The 26,452-nt window shown below is 37.8% G+C and overlaps 12 protein-coding genes and 1 non-coding gene across 13 annotated transcripts; 6 read left to right on the forward strand and 7 right to left on the reverse strand.

Annotated features, from left to right (window-relative positions):
* Nucleotides 1–6: 6 nt before the first annotated feature.
* Nucleotides 7–609, reverse strand: KQ657_005083 (phosphatidylglycerophosphatase; the record flags this gene model as incomplete). Its single annotated transcript, XM_043195727.1, has 1 exon — nt 7–609. One exon carries the CDS (start codon nt 607–609, stop codon nt 7–9), a length of 603 nt encoding a protein of 200 aa, XP_043049432.1.
* Nucleotides 610–1,403: 794 nt separating this feature from the next.
* On the forward strand, nt 1,404–3,239 carry KQ657_005084 (E3 ubiquitin-protein ligase; the record flags this gene model as incomplete). The annotated part of the gene is made up of 1 exon (XM_043195728.1): nt 1,404–3,239. One exon carries the CDS (start codon nt 1,404–1,406, stop codon nt 3,237–3,239), a length of 1,836 nt encoding a protein of 611 aa, XP_043049433.1.
* A 43-nt stretch (nt 3,240–3,282) lies between these two features.
* KQ657_005085 (uncharacterized protein) lies at nt 3,283–5,118 on the reverse strand (the record flags this gene model as incomplete). The annotated part of the gene is made up of 1 exon (XM_043195729.1): nt 3,283–5,118. The coding sequence occupies one exon, from the start codon at nt 5,116–5,118 to the stop codon at nt 3,283–3,285; it is 1,836 nt and encodes a 611-aa protein (XP_043049434.1).
* A 148-nt stretch (nt 5,119–5,266) lies between these two features.
* On the forward strand, nt 5,267–5,340 carry KQ657_005086. The gene has a single exon. It is a non-coding gene; the product is annotated as a tRNA-Val (tRNA).
* Nucleotides 5,341–5,439: 99 nt separating this feature from the next.
* Nucleotides 5,440–5,787, forward strand: KQ657_005087 (uncharacterized protein; the record flags this gene model as incomplete). Its single annotated transcript, XM_043195730.1, has 1 exon — nt 5,440–5,787. The coding sequence occupies one exon, from the start codon at nt 5,440–5,442 to the stop codon at nt 5,785–5,787; it is 348 nt and encodes a 115-aa protein (XP_043049435.1).
* A 6-nt stretch (nt 5,788–5,793) lies between these two features.
* On the reverse strand, nt 5,794–6,951 carry KQ657_005088 (uncharacterized protein; the record flags this gene model as incomplete). The annotated part of the gene is made up of 4 exons (XM_043195731.1): nt 5,794–6,566; nt 6,655–6,666; nt 6,881–6,896; nt 6,943–6,951. The coding sequence occupies 4 exons, from the start codon at nt 6,949–6,951 to the stop codon at nt 5,794–5,796; spliced, it is 810 nt and encodes a 269-aa protein (XP_043049436.1).
* A 159-nt stretch (nt 6,952–7,110) lies between these two features.
* On the forward strand, nt 7,111–7,989 carry AYR1 (acylglycerone-phosphate reductase; the record flags this gene model as incomplete). The annotated part of the gene is made up of 1 exon (XM_043195732.1): nt 7,111–7,989. The coding sequence occupies one exon, from the start codon at nt 7,111–7,113 to the stop codon at nt 7,987–7,989; it is 879 nt and encodes a 292-aa protein (XP_043049437.1).
* A 99-nt stretch (nt 7,990–8,088) lies between these two features.
* KQ657_005090 (uncharacterized protein) lies at nt 8,089–12,487 on the reverse strand (the record flags this gene model as incomplete). Its single annotated transcript, XM_043195733.1, has 2 exons — nt 8,089–9,421; nt 10,233–12,487. 2 exons carry the CDS (start codon nt 12,485–12,487, stop codon nt 8,089–8,091), a joined length of 3,588 nt encoding a protein of 1,195 aa, XP_043049438.1.
* A 508-nt stretch (nt 12,488–12,995) lies between these two features.
* Nucleotides 12,996–13,661, reverse strand: FMP52 (uncharacterized protein; the record flags this gene model as incomplete). The annotated part of the gene is made up of 1 exon (XM_043195734.1): nt 12,996–13,661. One exon carries the CDS (start codon nt 13,659–13,661, stop codon nt 12,996–12,998), a length of 666 nt encoding a protein of 221 aa, XP_043049439.1.
* A 338-nt stretch (nt 13,662–13,999) lies between these two features.
* On the reverse strand, nt 14,000–17,032 carry KGD1 (alpha-ketoglutarate dehydrogenase; the record flags this gene model as incomplete). The annotated part of the gene is made up of 1 exon (XM_043195735.1): nt 14,000–17,032. One exon carries the CDS (start codon nt 17,030–17,032, stop codon nt 14,000–14,002), a length of 3,033 nt encoding a protein of 1,010 aa, XP_043049440.1.
* Nucleotides 17,033–18,186: 1,154 nt separating this feature from the next.
* Nucleotides 18,187–18,747, reverse strand: PAM17 (Pam17p; the record flags this gene model as incomplete). Its single annotated transcript, XM_043195736.1, has 1 exon — nt 18,187–18,747. One exon carries the CDS (start codon nt 18,745–18,747, stop codon nt 18,187–18,189), a length of 561 nt encoding a protein of 186 aa, XP_043049441.1.
* Nucleotides 18,748–20,026: 1,279 nt separating this feature from the next.
* STH1 (RSC chromatin remodeling complex ATPase subunit) lies at nt 20,027–24,091 on the forward strand (the record flags this gene model as incomplete). Its single annotated transcript, XM_043195737.1, has 1 exon — nt 20,027–24,091. One exon carries the CDS (start codon nt 20,027–20,029, stop codon nt 24,089–24,091), a length of 4,065 nt encoding a protein of 1,354 aa, XP_043049442.1.
* Nucleotides 24,092–25,124: 1,033 nt separating this feature from the next.
* Nucleotides 25,125–26,189, forward strand: CCP1 (cytochrome-c peroxidase; the record flags this gene model as incomplete). Its single annotated transcript, XM_043195738.1, has 1 exon — nt 25,125–26,189. The coding sequence occupies one exon, from the start codon at nt 25,125–25,127 to the stop codon at nt 26,187–26,189; it is 1,065 nt and encodes a 354-aa protein (XP_043049443.1).
* Between the last annotated feature and the right edge of the window lie 263 nt (nt 26,190–26,452).

A 26,452-nucleotide genomic window follows, 5' to 3' on the forward strand; every position in this document is an offset into this window, starting at 1 on the left:
GTATGTCTATGTTTTCGGAGTTGGTGCAACGAATGGATTGCTCTTCCCAGCCACCAAACGTTCATACAAATCTCTTTCAAAACGAGGGAACATCTTATTACTAACCTCAACACCTTCACGTATCCATACTCCCCAAGACCCCATCATGTTGGCCATAAGCATATCTGTAAAGAGTCTATCGCCTACGATGGCTATTTCGTTGGCCAGGATGGATCTTCGGGCAAAATGGTCCAAGATCTCAGGATAACAGCCTGGTTTCTTAGTGGAATGACGAAGTACTGCGACTCCCGTGTCTTGTTCTACTGCTACGGCTTGACTATGGTCCAAGTCATCGTTGGTTCCAGCAGAATTACTGACTATCAAGAGGTTCTCAAGGGGGTACTCTTGCTTGACCTTGTCCCAGACTGTACTGTACTGTGGCCAGAGCTTATCGTCGTGGTCTTTGGCTATACAATTGTCTTTGTCAAACACTATGGCTTTTATATGGTGGTTGCGGATGATGAGCGGCACAGGGAACTCTTCGAACGTCGGGATCACTAAATGCGGTAAGCATAACGACGGGTTGTATGCCAACCGACCAACATTGAGTGTAGCACTAAGATTGAACATAGTAGTAGTGATAGGGAAAGTCAGTAATAATATAGTTAGTTAGCCTACTGTGATTGTTCTACGATTCGATTTTCTGCGGATAAACGTTTAGCCGTAGAAGGTATATAACGGAAATAATGTGCTTCATTTTTTGCAATCATAAACATACACCTTTGTTTGTTTCTATAGTGAACAATATTGGCTCTATCGTAATATAACCGTAGGATAATTATAACATATATATTTATATACGTACATATATTTATATACGTACATATATTTATATACGTACATATATTTATATACGTACATATATTTATATACGTACATATATATATATATGTATATATGCGCCTATTTTTATGGTACACGGATCTCATCGTTTAGTTGCAAATATTACCAGTCACATGTCAAACTTCAAAAACGGCGTATATGGTTGATACTTGGTTTGAAATCGTACAGAAGTAGAGATAATTGGTTATATTTGAGTTAGTCATAATTGAACTGTAATGGTGTTAACTTAGAGTTGAGCTTGAAAACGTTAAAGGTGTCCAATCAATTCATTAGTGTTGAGTTCAGTCCAATATTATCCCCCAATTCAGTCGAACTGAGTTTAGTTGAGTTAAGTTGAGTCGAGTTGAGTTGAGTTGAGTTGAGTTGAGTTAGGATTAGTCAAAGTTCATTTATTTCATTTGTTATCTCCAATTACCCATCTGCATTGGTGATACAAAACCATTAGAACACAAACCCATTGGTGATTATATTGAAAAATTTACTACATCTTTGATAGTTGTTTGACATTCATTATCGTCATAATGACAGATTTGGGACCAAATAGAAGAACCAGAGTTGGTAGAGAATCTTCTGCTAATAGGAAGAATCGGGTAACCAATGGTTATAGAAGAAATGGTTCTAATTCTAAAGCAGAATCTTCGTTATTGGATGAAGAAACTTGTTTGATTTGTGCTGATAGAATCATTTATAGTGCATTATCACCATGTAATCATATTACATGTCATAAATGTACATTTAGACAAAGAGCAAAGTACCAAAAGAAACAATGCCTTATTTGCAGAAGTGAAAATGATAAAGTTATCTTCACTGATTATATCAATAACATCAATAATGATGTGGAATTTGATGGTTTTACTGCCAAAGATTTCAAGAAATTTGATGCAAAACATGGAATAGAATTCACTTCCATCCAATGTTATGAAGATACAATGAACTTGTTGAAGTTTATTTGTCGTTCATGTGATGAAGAGTTTGAATCTTTTAAAGATTTATCAGAACATGAAAAATCACAGCATAATCAATATTTTTGTTTGATTTGTGCCAAAAGCAAAATGGTATTTGTTTCTGAATTGGATCGTTATAACTTTAGACAACTTCAGCGACACCAATCAGAGGGTGATAAATTGGGGTTTTCTGGACATCCAGAGTGCAAATATTGTCGAGGTAAACGGTTCTATTCTGATGATGAGTTAGTTATTCATGTTAGAGAAAGACATGAAAGATGTTTTATTTGTGATCAAGATAATCCTAAAACTGCTGATTATTATCGAAATTATGATTCCTTATATGAACATTTTCGATTAGATCATTATGTTTGTTCAGTACCTATTTGTATTGAAAAGAAATTTGTTGTATTCAGAGATGACATTGATTTAACTGCCCATATGTTGAAGGAGCATGGCGGTCTTAAACCGGGAGCTAAAGTGGTGGTCGGATCAAATAGACAATTTCATTCTCAACTTTCGACTTTTGTTGAAAAGAAGAAGGCAAAACCTGAAGACCCACAAGATTCTCCGGAGATTAAGAAACTTAGATTAGATGAAAGAGCTCGTCATTATCTCAACTATAATACTGATAGCTTCAATGAGTTTCAAAGTGCAAATTCCAAATTCAAAAATAAATCATTGAGTGCAAATGATTTGGTTTTGGAATACGAAAGAATTTTTAAACAACAATCGAAAAATGAAATCCATTTATTGGTTTATGACTTTTCGGAATTGTTTCCTAAATCAACGGAATTATTCAAGTCATTGGTTCCTCTTGTTGAAGACTTAGCAGCATCTCTGACAAAGAAGTTCCCGGTTTTAGGTGGTCAAACTCCTACAAATAGCCAAACAGTGTCAGTTCATTCATGGGGGAACGGAGGAAGATCTTCTACACCACTGGCAAACATGGAGAATAATTTTCCAGCATTAACCAAACCTAAACGTCCAACTCACGCTATTCAATCAGTTCAACCTATTAGATACACTACAGTGGTGAGTAAGGCAAATGGCAAGTTGACCAAGCCAAAAGTTAATTCGGGGTTAGCATCTCCAGATTATAAACCTAATTACCTTAACTCCTCAAACAATAGCAGTTCAGCTACTTCATTAGCATTAAAAACAAGGAACAGTCCAAGCAGTTCTGTCAAAGCAAATTTAGATACAAACAAGTTCCCTGTATTAGAACAAAGGAAGCCCAAGAAGTTTGTGGCACCTCCAATTAAACCAGTTGTTATTGCTGATCCCAACCAATGGGGGTCGTCACCAGCAACTCCTATTGAACCTGAACTTGAAGGTTACGGAATCCCAATTGTTGATAAGAGGAAACTTAAGGCGAAAAAGAAGCAAGACAAACAGATCTTTAGACTTTAGAATACTTTTTTTTTCTATTTGATCCTATATACTTGCTTGGTGGTTATTGAAGAATATAAACTTTATCTTCTTCATCTTCATCATCGTCATCATTGTCACCGTCATTCTCAACTTCTTCTTCTTCTTCTTCTTCATCATCATCACTGTACCATTCCCGTGGTTCTTGTCTTAAATCATTTTGAAGTCTTATGAGTTCAATTTCGTCTACCTCGACAATATCGATTTCATCGATTTCATCACCAGATTCTTGATCTTGGTCTGAATTGATAAGGAAAGTATCATCATCATCGTCATCATCAATAAGTTCTTCCAATAAGTTGTGAAGATCCTCTGTACCCAGTCTTTTAAGTTCAACTTTGGCTTCCCATTCATCATAAGAATCGTTTGGATCTTCATAAAGATAATCATCATCTTCATTTGTATCTTCATCAGTTGTGATCAAAACCATTGATTTATCATCATTTTCTTCATTCTTGTTCAGATCAAATTCTTCTATATGCTCACTATATTGGAATAAGGCCCTTGATTCTCCACGAATATATGCCATTAAGGTAATACCCAACAACATACTTGGAACAATATATAAAAGAGCTGGTTGACCTGATTTGAAATAATTCAAGGCACAGTAAGAGCCAATTAATCCTGCGGTATAAGTTACCAACGAAGTCTTGAAATAAGGAGTTGGGAATGAATTCAAATGATGAAATGGTAAAGGCTCAATCTTGTAGAAGTTGGATAAATCAAATCTGAGACATAAAGAAATTAATGCACCTGGAAGTGCAACATCCCCAAGTCCCAAAAGACTTAATCTAAAGCTATGATATAAATCACCAGAAGGTTTCAAAGGGATACACAATTTGATTGGGATATCAATTCCAGTTGCAACTTTGATCATGATCTTATTCCCGAAAACAAAATAGATATCGTAGAAAAACAAGGCAACAAGCAAGCAATAAGCAATGGTGAAGTTAGATATTTTAAGATGTTTGATACCGAATATGGCAAAGTTAATACCCATTAAATTGGTAACCAACCAATTATTTGATGGTAATAAATAAGAAGAGTTTAACACTGGATTGTACTGGTAAAATAAATATCCGCACGCTAATGCTAATGGACCACTGAAAAGATATTTACTATCGAAAACCAAACTAAATGGTTGGTTGGCCCTTTTAAGAGTTTTGGGATGAATTATTTGAACGCCTTGTTCCTTCAAATGGATTTTAAACTTTTGAAACCATGAATCATCTTTCTTGAAAGTAGAAGCTTCAAGATATTCAACCACACCTAAGGGAAACGTTTCAGCATCTGAAGACATTACTAATCTATATCTTTTAAAGATCCAAGAAGAATTCTTCCCCAATAATTTGTGGGTTAATGTTCTTGTAGTAGCAGTTATCATATAGTCCAACACACTAATATGAGAGAAGGGACAAGTGATAAGCATATACCAATTAAGATATCTCATTAGTTTATCTTTAGAAATATTCTTAAGACAATAATCCAAAGTGTATAGGGTTACTCCTGCCATTATAGGTAAAAGGAAGGCATGTAAAAGACTTAAAGATTCATGGTTTAACAATTCCAATTCTAATTTAGATGACTTAATAAATGTAGATCCATCATTATCTGTGGGGTCCCAATTGGGATTTTCATCTTTATCTAAGTTACTATCTAGTGCATCTCTTGGTTTAGCTAACGTGGAATACGCTCCTATAGTAACAATCAGTAAGGCAAGTGCAACCGTGAGTAATGGAGCTACTAGTTGTGGAGACACATACTTAATAGAATATAACCATCGAACTGATTGGAAGGAAAGTTGATCTAAATAATCAAGTGTTTCAAATTCCGGGAATTGAATTTCCGTTACGTTTGACATACTTCAATATAAAGAAGAAAGAAAGACGAGGATGAAAGTGTTTACTTTATTGTTTTTTCATTTACGTATCTTTACTTCGAATAAACAAACCTGCGTATAATGTAAGTGTTTGACAAGACATACATGACGTCTTTTCCATTTCAGAAATGGTTTCGTGGTCTAGTTGGTCATGGCATCTGCTTAACACGCAGAACGTCCCCAGTTCGATCCTGGGCGAAATCACTTCTTTTTTAACTATTGTGGGAACGAATATAAAATATTTCACCTAAATTTGGTTCACCTACTAAGCTCTTTATTTTTTATACATTGACCCTATTTATCATGTTGTACTCGCCATACATAACCAAATCCATTCGATTGTTCTCCCAATCAGCACAATTGAGAACAGCTCAATTGACCCTCTTCACAAAAGATACTTGCCAATTGTGCACCAATGCCAGGACTATACTTGAAGAAACCCTTGCCTCTGAGGAATTAAAGGGGAAGGAGATTGATTTGAAAGTGATTGATATCATGGATCCAGCCAATGAGAAGTGGTTTGATGTTTATTGTTACGATGTTCCAGTGTTACATGTTGATAGAAGTAATCAACCAAAGCCTGTGAAGTTTATGCATTACTTTCATCATGATAAACTTTTACAAGAGTTCTTGAAAGAAGAAATAAATTAATCGATATTAAATACTTAGCCACGAATTTGATTCAGAATCGCTGTCTTCATACTCAGCATCACCGCATTCACAATCAGAGTCATCAAGGAGCTTCATGATGTTTTCCATAGTAAAGTCTGGTAGGATTGGCTGGGTATCATCACCCATCCACTCCAAGCCATGAATAGTTTGTTCAAGATTGCTCAAGGATGCAAGCTCAAGACATATACGCAAGGAGCGTCTTGCAGCGAGGACATCAATTGGTGTCATTTGAAATTCTTCATCGAGTTCACATACATGAATAGCAGAATCATAAATACTTAGTGTATAAGTGGTAGAGGGTGATGGAGGATATTCTATGGTATCGTCAGAAATATCCATTGACCCGTAAAGAGTCGCACTCAAACTATCGTCAAAGTCGTTGTTCAAGTCTTTCTCAGTGATTATTGGTTCAATTTCGAGCGGTGCTGAATGCTTATTGTTGAAATACTCCAATGTATTTCGAATATCGTTAGTTTGTATTGGGACTGTTTTAGTAGTTCTCTGAGATCTTCTCTTCATTCTAGCAGCTGATTTCATCTTTTTTGAATCTTGGGTCACTCTATACATTTTAGCCAACCGCTTATTGACCTTGGAACGACGTTGATAGTTGGCCATCAATAGTATACTTTTGTCTTCATCGTCAGCTTCATCTTCTGAATCAGAGTCCATTGGAAGGAGGAAGTCCAAATTAGGATGCAATGCGAAATACTTGTCAATGTTTCCATTACAACCCTCGAGTTCATCGATCGCCAGTGCAACTAATTTAAAAGTACGTCTTAATGATGGATGATGGACTGAGTCCCAGTCAACGTATAAGTTTAGCATGTCGAAACAATGAAAGTGCACCATTGATATCAACTACTGACTCGTTAAGTCACTTTGAGCGGTTTTATACTGTGGATTCTGATATGCCGAGAAAGATATTGGTATGCGATTGCACCTTTTTTTCGCAGCCAAAGTTAGATCGACTAAGGGGGACTGGTAAGAATTGATCATGGTGGTTGTATCAAGCTTGAAGATATTGTGTGATCTAACTAAGGTAGATGGTGGCCAGTATACATTATGTACATACGTATTAAATTGAAGATCTGCAAGTCATTCATATACTATTGGAGTAAGTTACAAATTGCTTACAATTGACATGCTACATCGGTGTAAATCTGAGACTGACACAGTTCTTATAGTTGCTGTACCCTATTCCAAACCGCGGCACGAATAATTCGATGCGGAGATAAACCACAAATATATATCCTTACATACATATCCTTAAATCTGTTCTCAGTTCATTTCTTCTCATTAATCATGTCTGATAGAAAGAAAATAGTTCTTGTCACTGGAGCCAGTAGTGGTATTGGTCATGCCACAGCCATTGAGTTTGCCCAAAAGGGGTTCAAGGTTTATGCTGGTGCGCGTAGATTAGAACCTATGGAAGACTTGAAACAATATGGAGTAATCCCAATTCAATTGGATGTTACTTCGAACGAATCTGTTCTCAAGCTCAAAGAAATCATTAAACACGACAATGGAGGATATTTGGATGTTCTTTATAATAATGCGGGTCAAAGTTGTACTGTTCCAGCCTTAGATATTCCAGATGATTGGGCTCAAAGATGTTACGAAGTTAATGTGTTTGCTCCAATGAGACTTGTGAGAGAATTGGGTCCTTATGTTATTAATGCTCAAGGTTGTATTGGATTCACTGGTAGTGTTAGTGGAGTTGTCCCCTTCCCGCTAAGTTCTGTTTATTCAAGTTCCAAAGCGGCAATCCATGCTTATGCTGCTGGACTTCGTATTGAAATGAAACCATTCAATGTGAAGATTCTCAATTTCGTTACCGGCGGAGTTAAAACCCATATTGCGGATACGCGTTCGATCCCGAAGGGGTCCATCTATGATATACCCGAAATGGAATTGCCCTTAAAGAACCGTCAAGAAATGGCAAAGAAGAATAATCCTATTAGTGCTGAAGCGTACGCTAAACAAGTAGTCAATGACTTTATTAATGCTAAAAGTGTTGACGGTTCATTGAACTATTATAGAGGTGCTAAGAGTTACCTTTTAGGATGGTTGTTATTCTGGTGTCCTAGGTTTATAGTGGAGAAGATCTTAATCTCTAAGTTCAAGTTGGTACCTGTTTATGATTTTTTCCAGCACAAGTATTCAAAAGAAAAGATGGAATAAAAAGAAATAGCTTTTATATATAAAAAGAGGTATACGCCATTATATATAAAGGCGTATATATAGTATAATACATTTATGATTGAACCAGTAACTTTTTTTTTATATAGCAAACCCAATGAAGCCAGGATTGATATCAATCATGTCACTATCTTCAACAAACTGGGGCATTCCTGTTTCTGCTGATTTCATAACGGCATCAATACAAAGGAGAGCTTGAAGGGCATCTTCACCTGAGCATTTGACTATTGTTTCAGTGCCATTGATAAGGTTGATAAAATGATCAATTTGTAAGTCAAATGGCATTAGCAAATCTTTGGGATCATTATTATCATTGTTGTTGTCATAGCTGTTATTAACAGTTTTATGGTGATGAATTGGAGCATCGGATTTGCCATCAAGGGAATTCAATGGGGTGGGTAATCCAAATTCCATCTCAGCTAATGATAACGAAGATTCCTCCTTCTTTCCAGGTAATTTCATTGTATCAGCTTCTATCAACACTTGCTCACATTGTACTGGGCTTAACCAGTTCCGACAACTGGCTGGTAAGTTATATTGATGATACAACTTCAAATCAGGTACAGAGAGGGTACCTTCACTACCAAAGATGCGATAAAATCCAGCTATGGAATCATTAAAGGGGATCGTAGGGTTTTCACCGGTTCCAGCTTCAAAGGAAAAGGGTGAAGTAACATTATCTGAGCAAATAAACGTACCACAACATCCATTCTTAAATCGAAGGGTCAAGGCAGCACCTTCATCCACCAATTGGGAATATTCTTTACCTAAATTGTTAGGATGATTAGTTCTTTGTTTCATCAATAACTCAGCATAAACCTTATCAATTGGGCCCATCATATACTGTAAAAGATCCAAATCATGAATAAGATTAATCAACATAGTACCACCCCCCAACTCCTTAGAACTACGCCAGGGTTTCTCAGAATAATACGTATCGGGTTTTTTTAAGGACCACGTACCTTGAATGGCCACCAAGTCTCCCAATCGATGCAAATTCTCCTTGGTGGTAACAATATAAGGATTAAATCGTCTATGATGTCCAACAAGTAATTTGACGTTATAATGTTGACAACATTTGATCAATGTCATACAATCTTGTGGTGTTGGAGCTAAAGGTTTTTCGACCAAGAGATGAATCCCCTTTGCAGCCAATTTCAAACCTAGTGGGACATGAGTATGGTTGGGAGTAGCAATGATGGCAGCATCTGGTAATGGTTCATTTTGGAAACAACAATAATCAAACATTTCATCTAAATTCTTAAATAAATGACAATTGAATTGAGCGGCAACTTGAGGTCCTTTGGCAGAATGATCAATTATGGCAAACAACCGAACATCAGGACGAGTGACCAAATGTGAGGCATGCCGAGGTCCAATTAAGCCTGCTCCAATGACAATAAAGGAAAGAAGTCTGTTCAGTGATGAAGATGTTGTTGGGGTACATGCTGAAGATGAACTAATACTTGTATTGTCTTCCTGTTCACTCAGGGTATTATAGAAGGCACAGTGATGATCGATGGTGCCCATAGGAATCAGACAAACAGACAGACAAATGTGTATACGATTTATAAATTAATATCTATATATTTGTTTACTTTACTACAGGTCATATTTTAACCTATGAAGAAATGGGTATCTATTTAAACAAACAAGTCAGGGGTTGGCGTATTCTAGATAAGGAGTTGCGGTTGATCAATAAGAATGCGACATAACCCTTTTGGGATCTATGACCGTTTCGTTCAAAAGTCTCGGAATATGCGCAGATATATATAATAAAGCTTACTTTTCCACATAACTAAATCGTCTATGTGTACTACTACTGTCCAGATATATGAATAGATATACTCTCGGTAGCTAATGTCCTTCTATTACATCATCGGGTCATTCAGTCAGTCTTAACACCGCGTCCATCTATGGCCCACGTTTATTCTCTTTTTTTTGTACCATTCCCTTATCTTTACGATGCGACATGAACTCGACTATCTGCCGTATACTTATCCGTATTCTGGATGGAACAACTTGTAGTCGTGCTCTAACCGAATTTATTGGTCGATACTGGCAAGTGTGACCTTGATCTGATCTGATTTGATTTGCAGCACACATGCCGGAGTTAATAGGGCCACCCTACCACTTACAACGTCCCCAATACACCATACACCATGCCACTGTGCCACTATTCTATTGTCCCACAGTTATCTCACTATTCCACGGTCTAGTCCTACATCTTGCATTGACGAAGCTTTTCGTTCATGACTTCTTGACACAAATGGTCAATGACTCCCCAGCCATACCCATTAGGAAACCGTCTTCGCACAACGATATTATTATGGGCATCTGGAGGAAGACTAACCAATACTTTCCTCCACACTAACCCATCAGTATGGTACTTCCTGGCAATCTTTATCTGCTCTACTAACCGCTTCCGTGAGGTGTTAAGTATCCGAGAAACTACCAGTACATGGGGATCATTTTCCTCGGAGGGGATGTTACGTGAAGAATAGATTTTATCATGAAAAACAACCGGTGGTCGAGATGAAGGATCAACCAAATAATTGTAGGATGGTACAGGACAAATCAAACTATTGATTGCCGATTCAATGGTATTGGCTTTAGGAGGTATGTTGATTGTATCAGGGTCATTAATGTAATCATCAGTCGTGTCACTTGCGCCGCTTCCACTACCACCAATCTCATCATCATGAACTGTTTCTTCATCATCATTCTCATCGTTCACACCTATTGATTCCACATTTATACCTTTGGCAGAAAAGTTAAGAAACTTCCGTTGTCTCTTGGTAAGTTTCTTTTTAGTTTTATTGACCGATTTATCAAACTTTAGATCTCTTCCCTTGCCAAACCCATTAGTCAAATTCAACCCCATCAAGAACTGAAACTTTTCAGTATTGCTAGAACTACTAACTTCACTTGTAGTGTCATTTTCTTTATCAGCATCACCACTACCTTCGATTGGGATCTCTGTGGCTTCTCCAATGTCTTGTTTACCATCAATACTTGACCTGGGTATTTCCTGTTGGGTCACCTTTTGATGTCGTAACTTTGTAACATCTCCAAGTGCTCTATAATCCAAGTACAAAATGGCCCCTGTTCTTAAGGGAACTATGCCATCATTAATTGCATTGGCATAAACTGTTAAGGTCTTGAATGAGCCTAGCAATGTCTTGACTGGCTCTTCGGGTAGCTCTTCTAAAATTGGACGTAGGGAATGGGTTACATTACTTGTAGAACTTCCAGGCTTATGTTTGGCTTTTAAGCTGGGCATTTGCTTCAGAAGAGTCAAATCTTTGCCTGTTCTCCCCAAAGTGCCCACATCTAATAACAAATTGAACACAAGACTAAGATCTGTGACTACTCCTAAGAGTGGACTTGCCAATGTAACAAAATGAGTGGGTTGGATATTCTGTCGTTGAAAGTAATTTGTACCTTGAGTTTCCAAAATATGTTTCATACAGTATAATTGTACTGGACCACCAAATGAATGACCTACAAATGAGATCTTATTAATGGTGTATCCCTTATCCTTTTGCAATTGCAGTATTACTTCAATGACATGTTCAGCTGAGTTTATTCCAAGCTTCTTGATTCCTCTTTCGGTACGTCCAGCATTAGATCTACATCCTGTGACCACCAAATTATCGTCAACTTTGCTTATCAAGGAATCACGAAGATATAGCATATCTGCTGTAAGATTCGAGAGGATTCCATGGTTCACAATCACCAAATGAATGGGTTTGGATGGGTCGTTGGGATCCAAGGACCAAAGATCATCTGCATCTTTCATTGAAACTTTCAATTTAGGATTGGACAGTTGTGCTAATAACGCATCCTCAATTTTAGTACTCACATTTGTCCAAGCTGAATCTTGTTTGGAAAGGATAGAGAAAGTCGTAGAAGCAGTTTTAGAATGCATTCTCTTCATATATTTAAGATCACTTCCAAGCATCAAATCATAACTAACAACAGCACGACGACTTTGAATGATCTGGCTAACAACTTCAATTTCCCATTGGTACACTTTAGATCCATCATTTTTTGTTTTCAATAGGGAATTCACATTCAAATGAAGCTTCACATTGAATGTTTGACCTGGTTGGATTTGATTAGCAAATTCAATCTCATGTACTTTAGGGTCATGGGCCAGAAACAAATTCTCTTGATGGTATTGACACGGTATAACATGACAATAGAGTGTGAACGGACCACTAAGTAAGTGTAAGGCTCTTATAGGTAACTTTTCAATGTTCTTCAATCTAAAATAAAAGTACTCCTTTGGCTTGTCTGTCCAGTATAGTTCAGGATCATCGGATGGTCCGTCGGAACACTCACTATCTGTCGGTACTTGGGTATATTGGATGGAGTATCTGTCCACATCACCGATATTTAGATGACGAACGTTCCGATACCAAATGAATGGAGGGTTAGATTTCTTAAGTTTTGGGTTTGGTTCACCAAATCCCATGATAGATTAGAAGAAAAGTATTCGGGTGTTCGGGTGTTGGGATAAGGTAATTGATGAGGATAAATAGCACGTAGCAATTGACCGAAATGAATGTGAGTTAGCGTTTCCTTAATAATAGATTAGCATTGTGTACGGAGTTTAACTTGAGATCGCTGTAGTATTGCTATTTATGGGGTAGACGTAAATGTCACAAAGATCGGAGGGAAGAGGCAAGGCAACGGTATACCGAGGCATGTAGAAGAAGTGATGAATACTGAATCAAGTCATTGAATGTTACAAGTCATTGGTGGATCGATATAAAATTGTCATGCTTATTATTACCTGGTCTAGGAGTAAAATACAGAACGGAGATAGTGGTAACCTGAAATCTGGGGTACAGTTAAACAGTGTGAGATAACATACACTACAACAAGCTATAGCTTCTGAGAATACATTCTACTAACGATTTTCCTTGCCATAATAGAACTATACACCAATATATATATATGCCATTATATATATATATATATTAAGCCTTTGCCAACTTGATCAAATCAGCAGGCTCAACAATAGTGACCACTGGTTTAGACAGGCCATCAGTCACGTGATCTTTATTCAAAAGAATGCCAATGGCTTTGGCTACATCAGAGCCTTCGATTGGATGGAGAAATCGACTCAATGGAGTCTTACAAAGGAATAAACCAATATCATTCATAAAAGGTTTCTTCTTATCTCTTGCTCCTAAAAGCATACCTGGTCTAACAATGATGGTTTCTTCAAATCCTAAATCTAGGATATCTTTCTCCAACTGGCCTTTAGTCTTAGGATAAAGAAACCAAGAGTTGGCGTTGGCACCCATACTACTAACAAGAACAACTCTTTTGATACCTGCTTCCTTTGCCAGTTTGGCTAAAGCATAATTGATACCATGGTCAATCTCAATAAATTGTGTGGCTCCTCCAGCATCAGCACGTGTAGTACCAAAAGCTGAAATATAAGTATCGATTCCCTTATCAGTAGGAACCAACCATTTCTTGGAGTCAGGTTCAATTGTAGCTACTAATTTGGGAGATTCAAGTTTAGGTGCTCTTCTTGATACGGTGAACAATTGAGCCACGTTACTGGCTTCACTTAATTGTGTAAGAAGATGGGAACCAACTAGTCCCGTTGATCCGAGTATAAATACTTTACTCATGGCTGATGAGAGAAAGGAAAGAAGAGAAAAGAAAAGAAAAGATCCAAAAGAATAGATAAATCACGGGGGTGGCAATTATATTTATCTATCAATGGTAACACTTTACGGTTACAAGTAGGATTTTCCTAACCTGGTATTATGATGTCCGGGTAACCCGCGACAAACTGCACCAAGAGGCAATGTACTTTTAAATATTTCCTACACCCTAACACCAAGTGTATAACAAGTACGATAAATATGTATGTATATCTAGAAACAAAAAGTAGGCGTATAAAAGAGCCACTAAACATCATTATATGGTGGTTGTGCGGCAGTTTAGGTCATGATACGTAACATCACTATGCTTGGAAAGCTTCAGCTAAGAAAGCTTCTTCTTCAGCAACGTGTCTGGCCTTACTACCAGCAGCAACAGAAGCAGATGGATCTCTACCAGCATATCTGAACAGAATGTCCATGTCAGCTTCCTTCAAGACAGACTTAAGTCTTGGAGAAACATAAGCAAACCCACCCATGTTCAAAGGTTCTTCTTGACACCAAACCAAATCTTCCAATGAAGTGTATTGAGGCAAGGCTTCCTTCAATTGGGCATATGGGAATGGATGCAATTGTTCAACTCTAATGATAGCAGTATGTTTGTCACCAAGAGATTCTCTCTTCTTGTACAATGAAGTGTAAACTTGACCACTACATAAGATAACTCTCTTGATATCTTCCTTAGCAACTAAGGATTCACCAAATGCAGCTTTATCTTCAATAATCCATTCAAAGTGTGATTCACCTGTGAATTCAGATAATGAAGATCTGGCCAATGGATGTCTCAATAAAGACTTGGAAAAGAACAAGATCAATGGTTTACGGAATTGTCTGTGCATTTGTCTTCTCATCAAGTGGAATAAATTAGATGGGGTGGTTGGGTAAACAATTTGCATGTTACAATCTTGATGTTGTCTTTGTAACTTTTCTTCAGATGGGAAATAACGGAAGTCTTCATTAGCCAATTGTAAATATCTTTCCAATCTACCAGAAGAATGTTCAGGACCTTGACCATCATAACCGTGAGGCAATGAAACAACAAGACCAGATCTTTGCTTCCATTTGTATTCAGCAGCAGCAAGGAATTGATCAATGACAACTTGAGCTGTGTTGGCAAAATCACCAAATTGAGCTTCCCATTGCACAAAGGCATCAGGAGAAGTTAAAGAGTAACCATATTCAAAAGACATAACACCATATTCGGATAATGATGAGTTGGAAATGGCAAATTTTCCTTGATCTTCCGATAAGTTGTTCAATGGAACGTAAACTCCTTCAGACTTTTGGTCATGCAACACTGCGTGTCTTTGAGAGAAAGTACCTCTTTCAACATCTTGACCAGAGACACGGACATGGTAACCTTCCAAACATAAGGAACCATAAGCTAAGGCTTCAGCTGTGGACCAATCGATACCTTCACCAGAATCGACAGTCTTCTTTCTGTTGTTTAAAATTCTCTTTAAATTTCTGTGGATATCAAAACCTTCTGGAGCATCAGAGATTATATCACCAATCTTCTTCAAAGTAGCCTCATCAACAGCAGTTGGCAAGTGAGGCAATACTTCAGTAGCCAATTCACGGGGTGACTTGAAGTCTTCCCAAGCAGTAGTCAACCATTCTCTGGAAGTTGGTTTGTATTCCTTTGATTTGGAGAAGGAATCTTCCAACATGTTCCAAACCCATTTCTTATGTTCCTCAACATCTTCTTGAGTAAAGGTACCTTCTTCGATCAATTGCTTGGAGTAGATATCCAAAACAGACTTCTTTTCAGCAATACGTTGGTACATTAAAGGTTGAGTGAAGGAAGGTTGATCAGTTTCATTATGACCATGCTTTCTGTAACCAACAATGTCAATGATAACATCAGTCTTCCATTTAGCTCTCCAGTCAGCAGCCAAGTTGAAAACAAAAATACAGGCTTCAACATCATCAGCATTAACGTGGAAAATAGGGGCATTATAACCCTTAGCAATATCAGATGGATACAATGTAGATCTAGAGAATCTAGGATCTGTGGTGAAACCAATTTGGTTGTTAACAATAACGTGAATGGTACCACCAGTAGAATAAGCTGGCAATTGGGCCAAACCCATTGTTTCATAAACCACACCTTGACCGGCGAAAGCAGCATCACCATGCATCAAAATAGACATGGCCTTGTCGTAGCTACCTTCATCATTCTTGTAGTGTTGAACGGCTCTAGTCTTACCCAAAACAACACCGTCTTCAGCTTCTAAATGGGATGGGTTAGCCACAAGGGACAAGTTAACATGCTTACCACTAGTGGTTGGTCTAGCATAGTTCATACCCAAATGGTACTTAACATCACCGGAGCCTTCATCAACAGCAAGAGAACCAGCGAATTCAGAGAAAATGGATTCATTTGGCTTACGAACAACGTTGGACAACATGTTCAATCTACCTCTATGAGGCATACCAATAACAACATCTTCAACACCGTGTTCAACGGAAGTATCAATCAAGAATTTGATACCGGCAACAGTTGATTCAGCACCTTCCAAACCAAATCTTTTATCATTAGGGAACTTGGTAGAAAGGAAAGATTCAAACAGACAAGCCCAGATCATTCTATCCAAGATTTGTCTCTTTTCATCGGCACTGTACTTGTAAGGTTCTGGGATTTCGATACGTTCTCTTAGCCAATCACATTGTTCCTTTGAAGGAATGTGAATATATTCAACACCATAAGATTGACAGTATAATCTCTCACAGTTATCTATCACTTCTTTCAAGGTCATTTCCTTGATTCCGGCTTCGGCAAAACGAGGTAAAATACCGGGACCTAAAGTGATTTTTTTGTTCATGTCAGCTTCAGTGAACCCATAGAAGTCCAAGGTCAATTCCTTAGGAACATTGGCATTGTCACCCCAAGAAATGTTCAACGGATCGATATGAGCCTTTTGGTGACCTCTCACTTGGTAAGCCCTAACCAACAATTGAACCTTCAAATGGGTCACCACATCTTCACCCATTGGAGCTGAAGTATTAGGAACATAAGCCAAATGTCCACCAGTAGCAGTTGGAACAAGGGTAGGAGGGGCAACGAAGGCTTGAGAAGCAGGTACAGATCCACTTTCCATATTCTTGAAGTAGGCATTCCAAGAAACATGTACGGAGGATGGATCTTTACGCCAAGCTTCATACATTTCATCGATATAATTAGCATTATTTGTTTGCATGAATGCATCCGCAGTAGAAGTAGCAAGCAGTCTTGAACTTAAAGCAAGATACTTTGGAACATTGGAGGTATAAATGCGAGATGAACTCTGACGCAACAGCTGCGCACGAGGCACAGCACTTCTGATAGCTCTAAGCATCTTTGAATCTATGGACAGATCAAATCAATGCTTATGAATTTAAGAGAGTAGAAGAAAAGGTGTATATAAATTTTCGGTTCACCATCAAGTCGATCGCTTCAATTTTGCTCCATACAATTGGCGACTCTCCCGCAGTTGGCTTTGTGTGCGTGAGCACAGTTCCGGTTCCTACTTCGGAGTCGAGAAGGGAAGAAAGGACCAGGTTATTTTATGAGTGATTGGTTTTAGTTTCGGGTTCAATTTAGATATATGCTCATGCTTTGCCGGGGTTTATTATGAGTACAATTTGTTCGTTATGAATTTATTCGTTGTAGACGTTCATTCAATGCTTTCTTTTCTGCTCATCTTCTCTGAATGTGATTGGCTTTAAGAGGCTTTATTGTGTATGTAGCTGAGATGACTCGCCAAAATATATCCGAGGAATCAGCCGGGGGCACTATCGGTCGTCATAGTATAACGACTCGATGTTTCAATTGTCCCCTACTAATAAAACTTTGGTCACGTGATTTATTCCGAAAAACACCGGGATGTTAATGGCGGTGCTACCACTTTTTCTCGGACCTTTCTCGGTGTACCCGGGATCTGTCAATTGTTCCGTGCGTCACGGCAATAAAAAAATCGCTCGGAGTAGCTCACCGACAATGCCGCAAGTATTGCCCGCACCATCCCTACATACATAAGCTAGTCACATGACCTACGTGTTCATGTACTTACGGCACCGGACTTCAAGTAGGGCCGAAGTCCTTCCAGAGACCCGGAGTTTTCAAAATGCTGGGGACCCTCGTATTTGGTGTCGGAAATACCTCGTAATTGGTGTATTCTATGAAGATGTATTGTGGGGTGCAAGAAGCTACATATAGTTAGAATTATGCAATTTAAATAAGTAGTGTCAAGTCCCTCAGGGCTAAAAGAAGACTATCAATTGTTTAATAAGGTGAATGTTCAGCTACTGGATTATTGTTGGACCTAAAGCCCACTGAATTGGTTGACATTGGGATTCATGTGGATGTTCTGATATTTAGTTTATTGTTGTTGTTCCACTACTACATAACGTACAAAGTGTTCAAGGGTAGAAGTTGTACTTTGATCTTAATCTTGATTACGGCTATTGAAATTATAACTATGTACATTTGTCATGAAATAAGGCTAACCATTCAAAGGAACTCCTTTGCCTTTCTTCTGAAAGCATGGCAATCTCTTAGCCATTGTTTGTAGTCCTTAACGGAATAGATACGTTCACCGTAGAAATCAGGAACTGGGTTTGAGAAACTTTGACGTGAAGGATCCACACGATTATGTTTAATTCTTTCCAAGAAGGCTTGATCACGGATCTTAAAGTCGTTTAAAACACGACGGTTAACCATTTTGAAAACCCCATTACCAAGTGTAGGACCTGCCAAAAACCCAAGGAAACCTGCACCAATGATACCCAATGAATATACCGTCATGGCATCATAGCCAAATACGTGTTTTTCAGGATCGAAACCTGTGGTACCAATGTACAAAAAGGCAACACCAGCACTTAAGGTGGCAGTGACAATGGATGTCGCAGTATTAATACGGCCCTGTTGCTTTCTCAATTGAAGAAAGTCGGTCCATGTGAGTTGAGGAGCAGAGGCTTTGGCGGTGGTGGTGGTAGTAGTAACGGATCTGATACTCATCAATCCTCTACTGAGCATATTGGCCCTTGAGGGCACCAAGAATCTTGACATCATTATGGAATACTTTGTCGCGGGGGGAAATAACAAAAAGATATGGGAACTACGGGTCCGGAATAATTTGCTAATGAATTTCTCAGTTATAATTAGTGGAAAAGTCCCGATGTATTAACTTAATTTATCCGTAATAAGATATCAAGAATATTCCAGTCAATGGTTCGTAAGGTGATTGATGGCTTGATCTTTAGATTTTTCTTTCATTTTTTTCGAAAAAACCCTTTGTGTTACAAACTACCACAATGTCGCAACCCAAGCTAATACGAAGTTAAAGCTGCAAAAGGTATACTTGTTATTGAAAAAGGTACAGACATTACAGACAAGCTATAGTCCTTGAGTTGCAATAAGGACATAAATAGCCGCTGTTAATAAGGAGATTTATTAAAGGGAAGGAACTGAGAGACAAAAGAGTATATCAACGTATTTTGTGTGGAAACGTTAGAATCTTCCCGAGAACACGATCAAATTGATTTAAATAGAGGTACACTATTATTCTAAAAATGTGAAAATATACAAACATATATAAACACACACATACATATAACACTCAAACAGCAATACCAGTAAGTTAGTGATATATTTGTTAGAACCATTCAATTGCACACTTGTCTAATTAAATCATGGTATATACCTCATTGAATCCTACATATAACACGCTATTATCTTTTCTAGCCAACTATATTCATTAGGTGCACATAGTTAGTAAAACTGTCATAATATAAACAGCCCTAAAGCCCTACAGCCCCACAGCCCCACATACATATTCCAATCATTGCCCATTAATTCTGATACATAAACCACTACTGATCTTGCTTCCTATTAATTATACCACCATCGATCATATCGTGTTCATTGTGCAATACACGACCTTATGCGATTTTTTTCGAACAGTTTGGTGGTCAACGGGGAAAATTTCCCTTCAAGCAAAAAGTTCATTCTATTGCATGGTAGGTACCATTCACTACAGGTATTAACAGTTGGGAATCAACGACGCAGAAAAGAAAGGAAGAGACGTTGCGGCTCACCTTGATACACTGAGAGACGCGTATCGGATTGATCAGACGCGTATCGAGACCAAACTGAAAATTTGTACCCCTTTCATACTAGTCATACTGTCTGTGATATAATTGTTTGTTTATCATTTGGTTTAGTACTAGATTGGTCATATTAAGTGAAAAATTTATCATCACCTGTTGAAACACTGAAAATTGATCTGTTTATACTTGATTCACAAAGTATTGTTATTTTATAGTATTGTTTATTTTGTTGTTGTTGTATTATGAATGGTAATAGTTCCATAGTGGTGCCTAAGTCCAGTAATTCTGGCACAAATGCGATCCCAAATGGATCTCTGGGATCTGCATCTCCAGATGCACCTGTGCCTTATTATCCTGTTCCTCGAACCAAAGAACAATTATTTGGGTTGTTGAGTCAATATCAGCAATTATCTAAATCATATAATCAAGCCAAGGCAAGACACGAGCAGTATGTGGCCTTCACCGAAAGTAAAATCAGTGGTATAATGAGTGATGATGGAGGGATGAAGCCTCATGTACCTCTAGAAAAGTCTATATTTGTTGACCCAACAAGAGCAAATCGTTCTGCTATAGAAGACATCCTTAGACAAGTTAGTCATAAATATGAGACTTTTACCAAGAAAGAAGCAGACTTATATCTCCAGATTAAGCAGGCGATCAATTCCCTGAGTAATGAAGTGGATTCTGACTTATTAAAAGATCAAATTATAGGTTTACAATTATTATCCAAAGATATCGATCTACCTGAAACTTTACAAACAAAATTGTCTAGTCATAGTGAGGAAGGAGAAGCAGCAAAGGAGGGGAAGCTGGTTATTCAACCAACGGAGACTACTGAAGATGAAAAATTGGCTGCTTCTCTTGATAATGCTATTGAACAATTGACAAAAATGTCACCTATGGATAGCTTTGTTGATAGAATCGCTCTGTTGGGAATTAACTTAACTCATGATCTGGTATCTACACCTGAATCAATTACTGCTAACTTATCAGAACCAACTCTGAGTAATCTGATGTCATTACCATTAGGCAATTATAAGCGTGAGACTTGTGTATCAGCCAAATTGACTAACATTATAAAGGAATTGGAAAGCATTCCTGCAAACATTGGAAGTTTTGATTTTGAAAACTTGGAGAATCCAAGTGATGATATTGATAGTCTTAAGCTTGATGCATTAATTGAATTGAAATCACTTCGAGTTTTAGCAAAGCAAAAAAGTTTACGGAAAGCTGTTGTGGTCCATGAATCTAGTAATGCTCATAATACAAATGATTTGGCCAAGATGCCCTTAATCTCTCAATCAAAACGTGCCATCTATGTACGTCCAAAATACCAACAACCTAATCCACATTTATTAGCTGTGCAATTAGAAGAGAAACAAAAATTAGAAGCCAAAAGGAAGAAGCATTTGGAACATGTTGAAAAGGTAAGACAGATTTTGGAAAGTTCCATTAACTTTATTAATGGGATCTTAAACCAACGTAACAAAAGAATTAGCATTGGTAAATTCGTTACTAATTTCCATGCTCAAACAGAGAAGGACGAGCTGAGGAAATTAGAGAAAACCGCAAAGCAACGTTTGCAAGCATTAAAGGCAAACGATGAAGAAGCCTATATTAAATTGTTAGATCAAACTAAAGATCACAGAATTACTCACTTGTTAAAACAAACTAATCAGTTCTTGGACACTTTGGCTCAACAAGTTAGAGACCAACAAGCTGAACTGGGAGCAGACATTCCCTTATTGGAGAATGATAAAGGCGCTAAACCAGAAGAAATCAAAGAGGATAGCGTAGAGGAATTAAGAGAGAAGATTGACTATTATCAAGTAGCCCACAGAATAAAGGAAGAAGTCAAGGTACAACCATCTATTTTAGTTGGAGGGAAGTTGAAAGATTACCAACTCAAAGGTTTACAATGGATGGTTTCCTTATATAATAATAAGTTGAATGGTATTTTGGCAGATGAAATGGGGTTGGGTAAGACCATCCAATCCATTTCATTAATTTCTTATTTGATTGAAATCAAACACGAAGAGAAATTCCTAGTGATTGTTCCGTTATCTACAATTACAAATTGGACTTTAGAATTTGAAAAATGGGCCCCAAGCATCAACGTTATCGTTTACAAAGGTTCACAGGAACAACGGAAAGAATTACAAATGGATGTACGTATAGGGAACTTCCAAGTGATGTTGACAACATACGAATATATTATTAGAGAACGGCCCTTATTGGCTAAATTCAATTACTCCCACATGATCATCGACGAAGGTCACAGAATGAAGAATGCCAACTCCAAATTGTCGATTACGTTAAGAAATTACTACAAGACCAAGAACAGATTAATTTTGACGGGTACACCTTTACAGAACAATTTACCTGAACTATGGGCATTGTTGAATTTTGTTTTACCTCGTATCTTTAACTCTGTCAAGAGTTTTGACGAATGGTTTAACACTCCTTTCGCTAACACAGGATCTCAAGAGAAAATCGAATTAACAGAAGAAGAATCTCTTTTGGTCATTAGAAGATTGCATAAAGTTTTAAGACCTTTCCTTTTGAGAAGATTGAAGAAGGATGTGGAGAAGGATTTACCTGATAAGGTTGAAAAGGTGATTAAATGTAAATTATCAGGATTACAATACGTGTTGTATCAACAGATGCTAAAGCATAATGCATTCTTTGTTGGCAATGAAGGCGGTGGTGCTGCCAAAACTGGTATAAAAGGCTTGAACAACAAGATTATGCAATTACGAAAAATCTGTAACCATCCATTTGTGTTCCCTGAAGTTGAAACTATTCTCAGCAGTCTGGGAATGACTAATGATTTGATTTGGAGAACTAGTGGTAAGTTTGAGTTATTGGATCGTATTTTACCCAAGTTCAAAGCTCTGAATCACAGAGTATTGATGTTTTTCCAAATGACTCAAGTCATGACTATTATGGAGGACTTTTTGATTTGGAGAGGTATGAAGTATCTTAGATTGGACGGTAGTACCAAGGCAGAAGACAGACAAGACATGTTAAAGGAGTTCAATGCACCCAATTCCGAATACTTCTGCTTCCTTTTATCCACTAGAGCTGGTGGTTTAGGTTTAAATTTACAAACGGCAGATACAGTTATTATCTTCGATACTGATTGGAATCCTCATCAAGATTTACAAGCACAAGATAGAGCCCATCGTATTGGACAAAAAAATGAGGTCCGTATTTTAAGATTAATTACTAATGATTCAGTGGAAGAAGTTATTTTGGAAAGAGCACATCAGAAATTGGATATTGATGGGAAAGTTATTCAAGCAGGTAAGTTTGATAACAAATCTACATCTGAAGAACAAGAAGCATTTTTGAAGAGATTGTTAGAAGCAGAGGCAACTCGTGACTCAGATGAAGAAAAGTCTGAATTAGATGATGATGAATTGAATGATATATTAGCAAGAAATGATGATGAAAGAGAATTATTTGCTAATTTAGATGTTGATCGAATGGCTGGAGATAAGCAACAGATGCGTAATGGAATCTACAGCACCCGTTTAATAGAAATTGAGGAATTACCATCAGTTTTCACCGAGGACATTACCAAGCACATGGAACGGGAAACTAAGGATTTGAGTCGGATGAGAGAAAAGAAGAGAATTCGTTATGATGATGGGTTGACAGAAGAGCAGTGGTTAAATGCAATGGATGATGATAATGATACAGTTGAAGATGCCATTAGAAGGAAAGAATTACGTAAAGCTCGCCGAATTAGGAATGGCAGTATGAGAGGATCAGCTAATGATTCAATGGTAGAAAGTGGAGATGTTAGTGAAGTTGATGAACAACCTCGGAAGAGAAGTAGAAGATCAAGATCAGCCTCTGCAACACCTGGAGGGGTTGGAGGAGCCAATGGATTTGTGGAAAACGAAGATGACGTAATGGCCGATGTTACTGCTGACTCCGAAGATGGCTCTGATGTTGAAGTTGGTGGCTCTTCTTCTCATGAATACATCGTTAAATGCAACAAGATCATTGAAGAGATATCCAACTTGAAGGCACCAACAGACGGTCATGGTGTCATTGATGTTTTTATGTCACTCCCACTGCGTAAGGTGTATCCTGATTATTATCAGATCATCAAACGTCCTGTTTCCATCAACCAAGTCAAGAAACTGTTGAAGCAAGAAAAGTTTGAACTGTTTGAAGAATTCATTGCAGAGTTACAAACTATGGTTGATAATGCAAAGACTTACAATGAAAGTGGGTCATGGGTTTATGATGATGCTTTAGCTGTGGAAAATGTTCTTCAAGGTTACAGAAATTGATTTCATGCTATTATTATTATTATTATTATTATTATTATTATTAATTAATTAAATGTATTACTACAAGTTATTGGTGTATGGAAGTTAACGCCGAGTAGATATCTCTATTACGGTTCACTCGCGCTACCAGTTCATAAGAAGTTGTTGTGTTAAGCGTCAGACATTAAAGGTAAGCCACTACTATCTACATTTATCTACAAGCCGTATGCAAACATTAGTAATATATTCAGTTTCCCTTTTGATTGGTATTGAATTGAGTCTACAGGGGCTGTAATTATGTCCACCTTAACAAATGCTCCTGGCCAATCAGAATACGCCAAGGTGTCAGCTTTCAAATGTTTCCTCGTATTTGTGTTGCAATTTACACTCGTAGATCCTCAACTAAAATTTTGTGTCTGATAAATCAACATCCTTTTCCCCCAAATTTTGTGTCCTTCTTGCTTAGTCAAGAACCCCAAGGGCTAGACCGAAAAGAGTAACTTCAAATTCCGGTTCCCCTCAATCTAGGTGAGGATAGACGGAACTGTTCATCATATAAGGGATCGTTGTATCCAAATTCAGACACTGCAAATTACAAAAGATTGTCAGAATGTTAACAATATAGTCAGTAGGTAGTCAATTCGACCGAAGGATTGGCTATATAAGCGACCGTCAGCTGTCGTTGACTTTCTGATATCATTGAGTGTCTGATTACACCACCTGGGTTTCCAGATAATTCTAGAGCTAACGTGTCTGACATATCAACCTGGGGACAGATGACATACATACTCGGTATCGCAGACAGATACAAGGTTTTGTGTAAGTATTTGACCGATATAACCGAAAAATACTATGTGAAATTTAATAAGGTAATAATCGTGTAGTGTCTGTCCCCACAACCCATTATTGTCTGATATTTAACACTTGTCAGTAAGGAGGGGACTATAGAAACTTTAGTACAAATACCACTGTAATCGCTGCTCCTGTCATTTTTCGATAATTGGTAATCCCTTTCTTCTTCTACAGTTACAGTCAATTAACTTTACTACATAAAATGTCTGCTGCTACATTAAGACAGAACACTTTCTCCGTGGCCAAGATGGCCTCCAAGACATCTGGTAACAGTGCCAGATGGGCTTTGGGTGGTGCCTCTGTTGCTGCCATTGGTGCTTATCTTTACTACAACAACAATAACAATAATAAGAATAACAATTCTAAGAACATTATGAAGGCTGGTTTGTTTGGCGGTGCCACTTTGAACGCAGCTGCTGCCAGCTCTAAGACTTTTAACGATTACCAAGCAATCTATAACGACATTGCTGAAAAAGTTAGAGAAAATGACGAGTATGATGGTGGAGCTGGTTACTTTGGAATCTTGACTCGTTTGGCATGGCACTCTTCTGGTACTTATGATGCTTCCAAAGGTTCTGGTGGTTCCTTTGGAGGTAACATGGTTTTTGCACCTGAACAATATGATGGTGCCAATGCTGGTTTGGCTCCCGCACGTGACTTCCTTTCTGAATTCCAATACAAGTATCCATGGATCTCCAGAGGTGATTTGTGGACCTTGGGAGGTGTGGTTGCCGTCCAAGAAGCTGGTGGTCCAAAGATCCCATGGAGACCAGGTAGAGTCAATGCTACTGATGGTAAGAAGGGTGCTCCAAACACATTACCTGATGCTTCAAGAGATGGTAAGTATGTCAAGGGATTGTTTGGTAGAATGGGCTTCAATGAGCAAGAAACTGTTGCTTTAATTGGTGCTCACTGTTTGGGTAAGTGCCACAAGAATGCTTCTGGTTACGAAGGTCCATGGGGTCCTTCTTTCAACATGTTCACCAATGATTTCTTTAATTATTTGTTGAAGGATTGGCAAGTGAAGCAATGGGATGGTCCAAAGCAATATGAAGATGTTGAAACCAAGCTGTTTATGATGTTGCCAACTGATATCGCCTTGAAGGAAGAAAACTATTTCCTTAAATGGGTAAAGATTTATGCTGATGATGAAAAGAAGTTCTTTAGTGATTTCTCCAAGGCTTTTGCCAAATTGTTAGAATTGGGTATCCAATTCCCTTCTTCAGTTAAGCCATTTGAATTCAAGACTTTGGATGAACAAGAATAGTTATGATTACATAATCGCATTTTATTATTATGTCTCGCTCTATCAATTAGCATTTGCTTGAGCTTGATTGGATATTTGAAAAGAACACTAATTTATTGTTTGTATGAACTATTGTGCTTTCCCCTGTATAAATTGAACGTTATTCGATACTTACATAAGCAAATGCCAAAGTCATGGATCACGTGAGAGTATCCGGGTAACTGTGTAAATTTGAGAACAGTAGGAAATTTTGAGCTTCACATTCTATTTTTTCCTTAAAAAAC

This window comes from Scheffersomyces spartinae, assembly GCF_019049425.1.
Source record: "Scheffersomyces spartinae strain ARV_011 chromosome Unknown scaffold_9, whole genome shotgun sequence".
NCBI classification, from domain to species: Eukaryota; Fungi; Ascomycota; class Pichiomycetes; order Serinales; family Debaryomycetaceae; genus Lizanozyma; species Lizanozyma spartinae.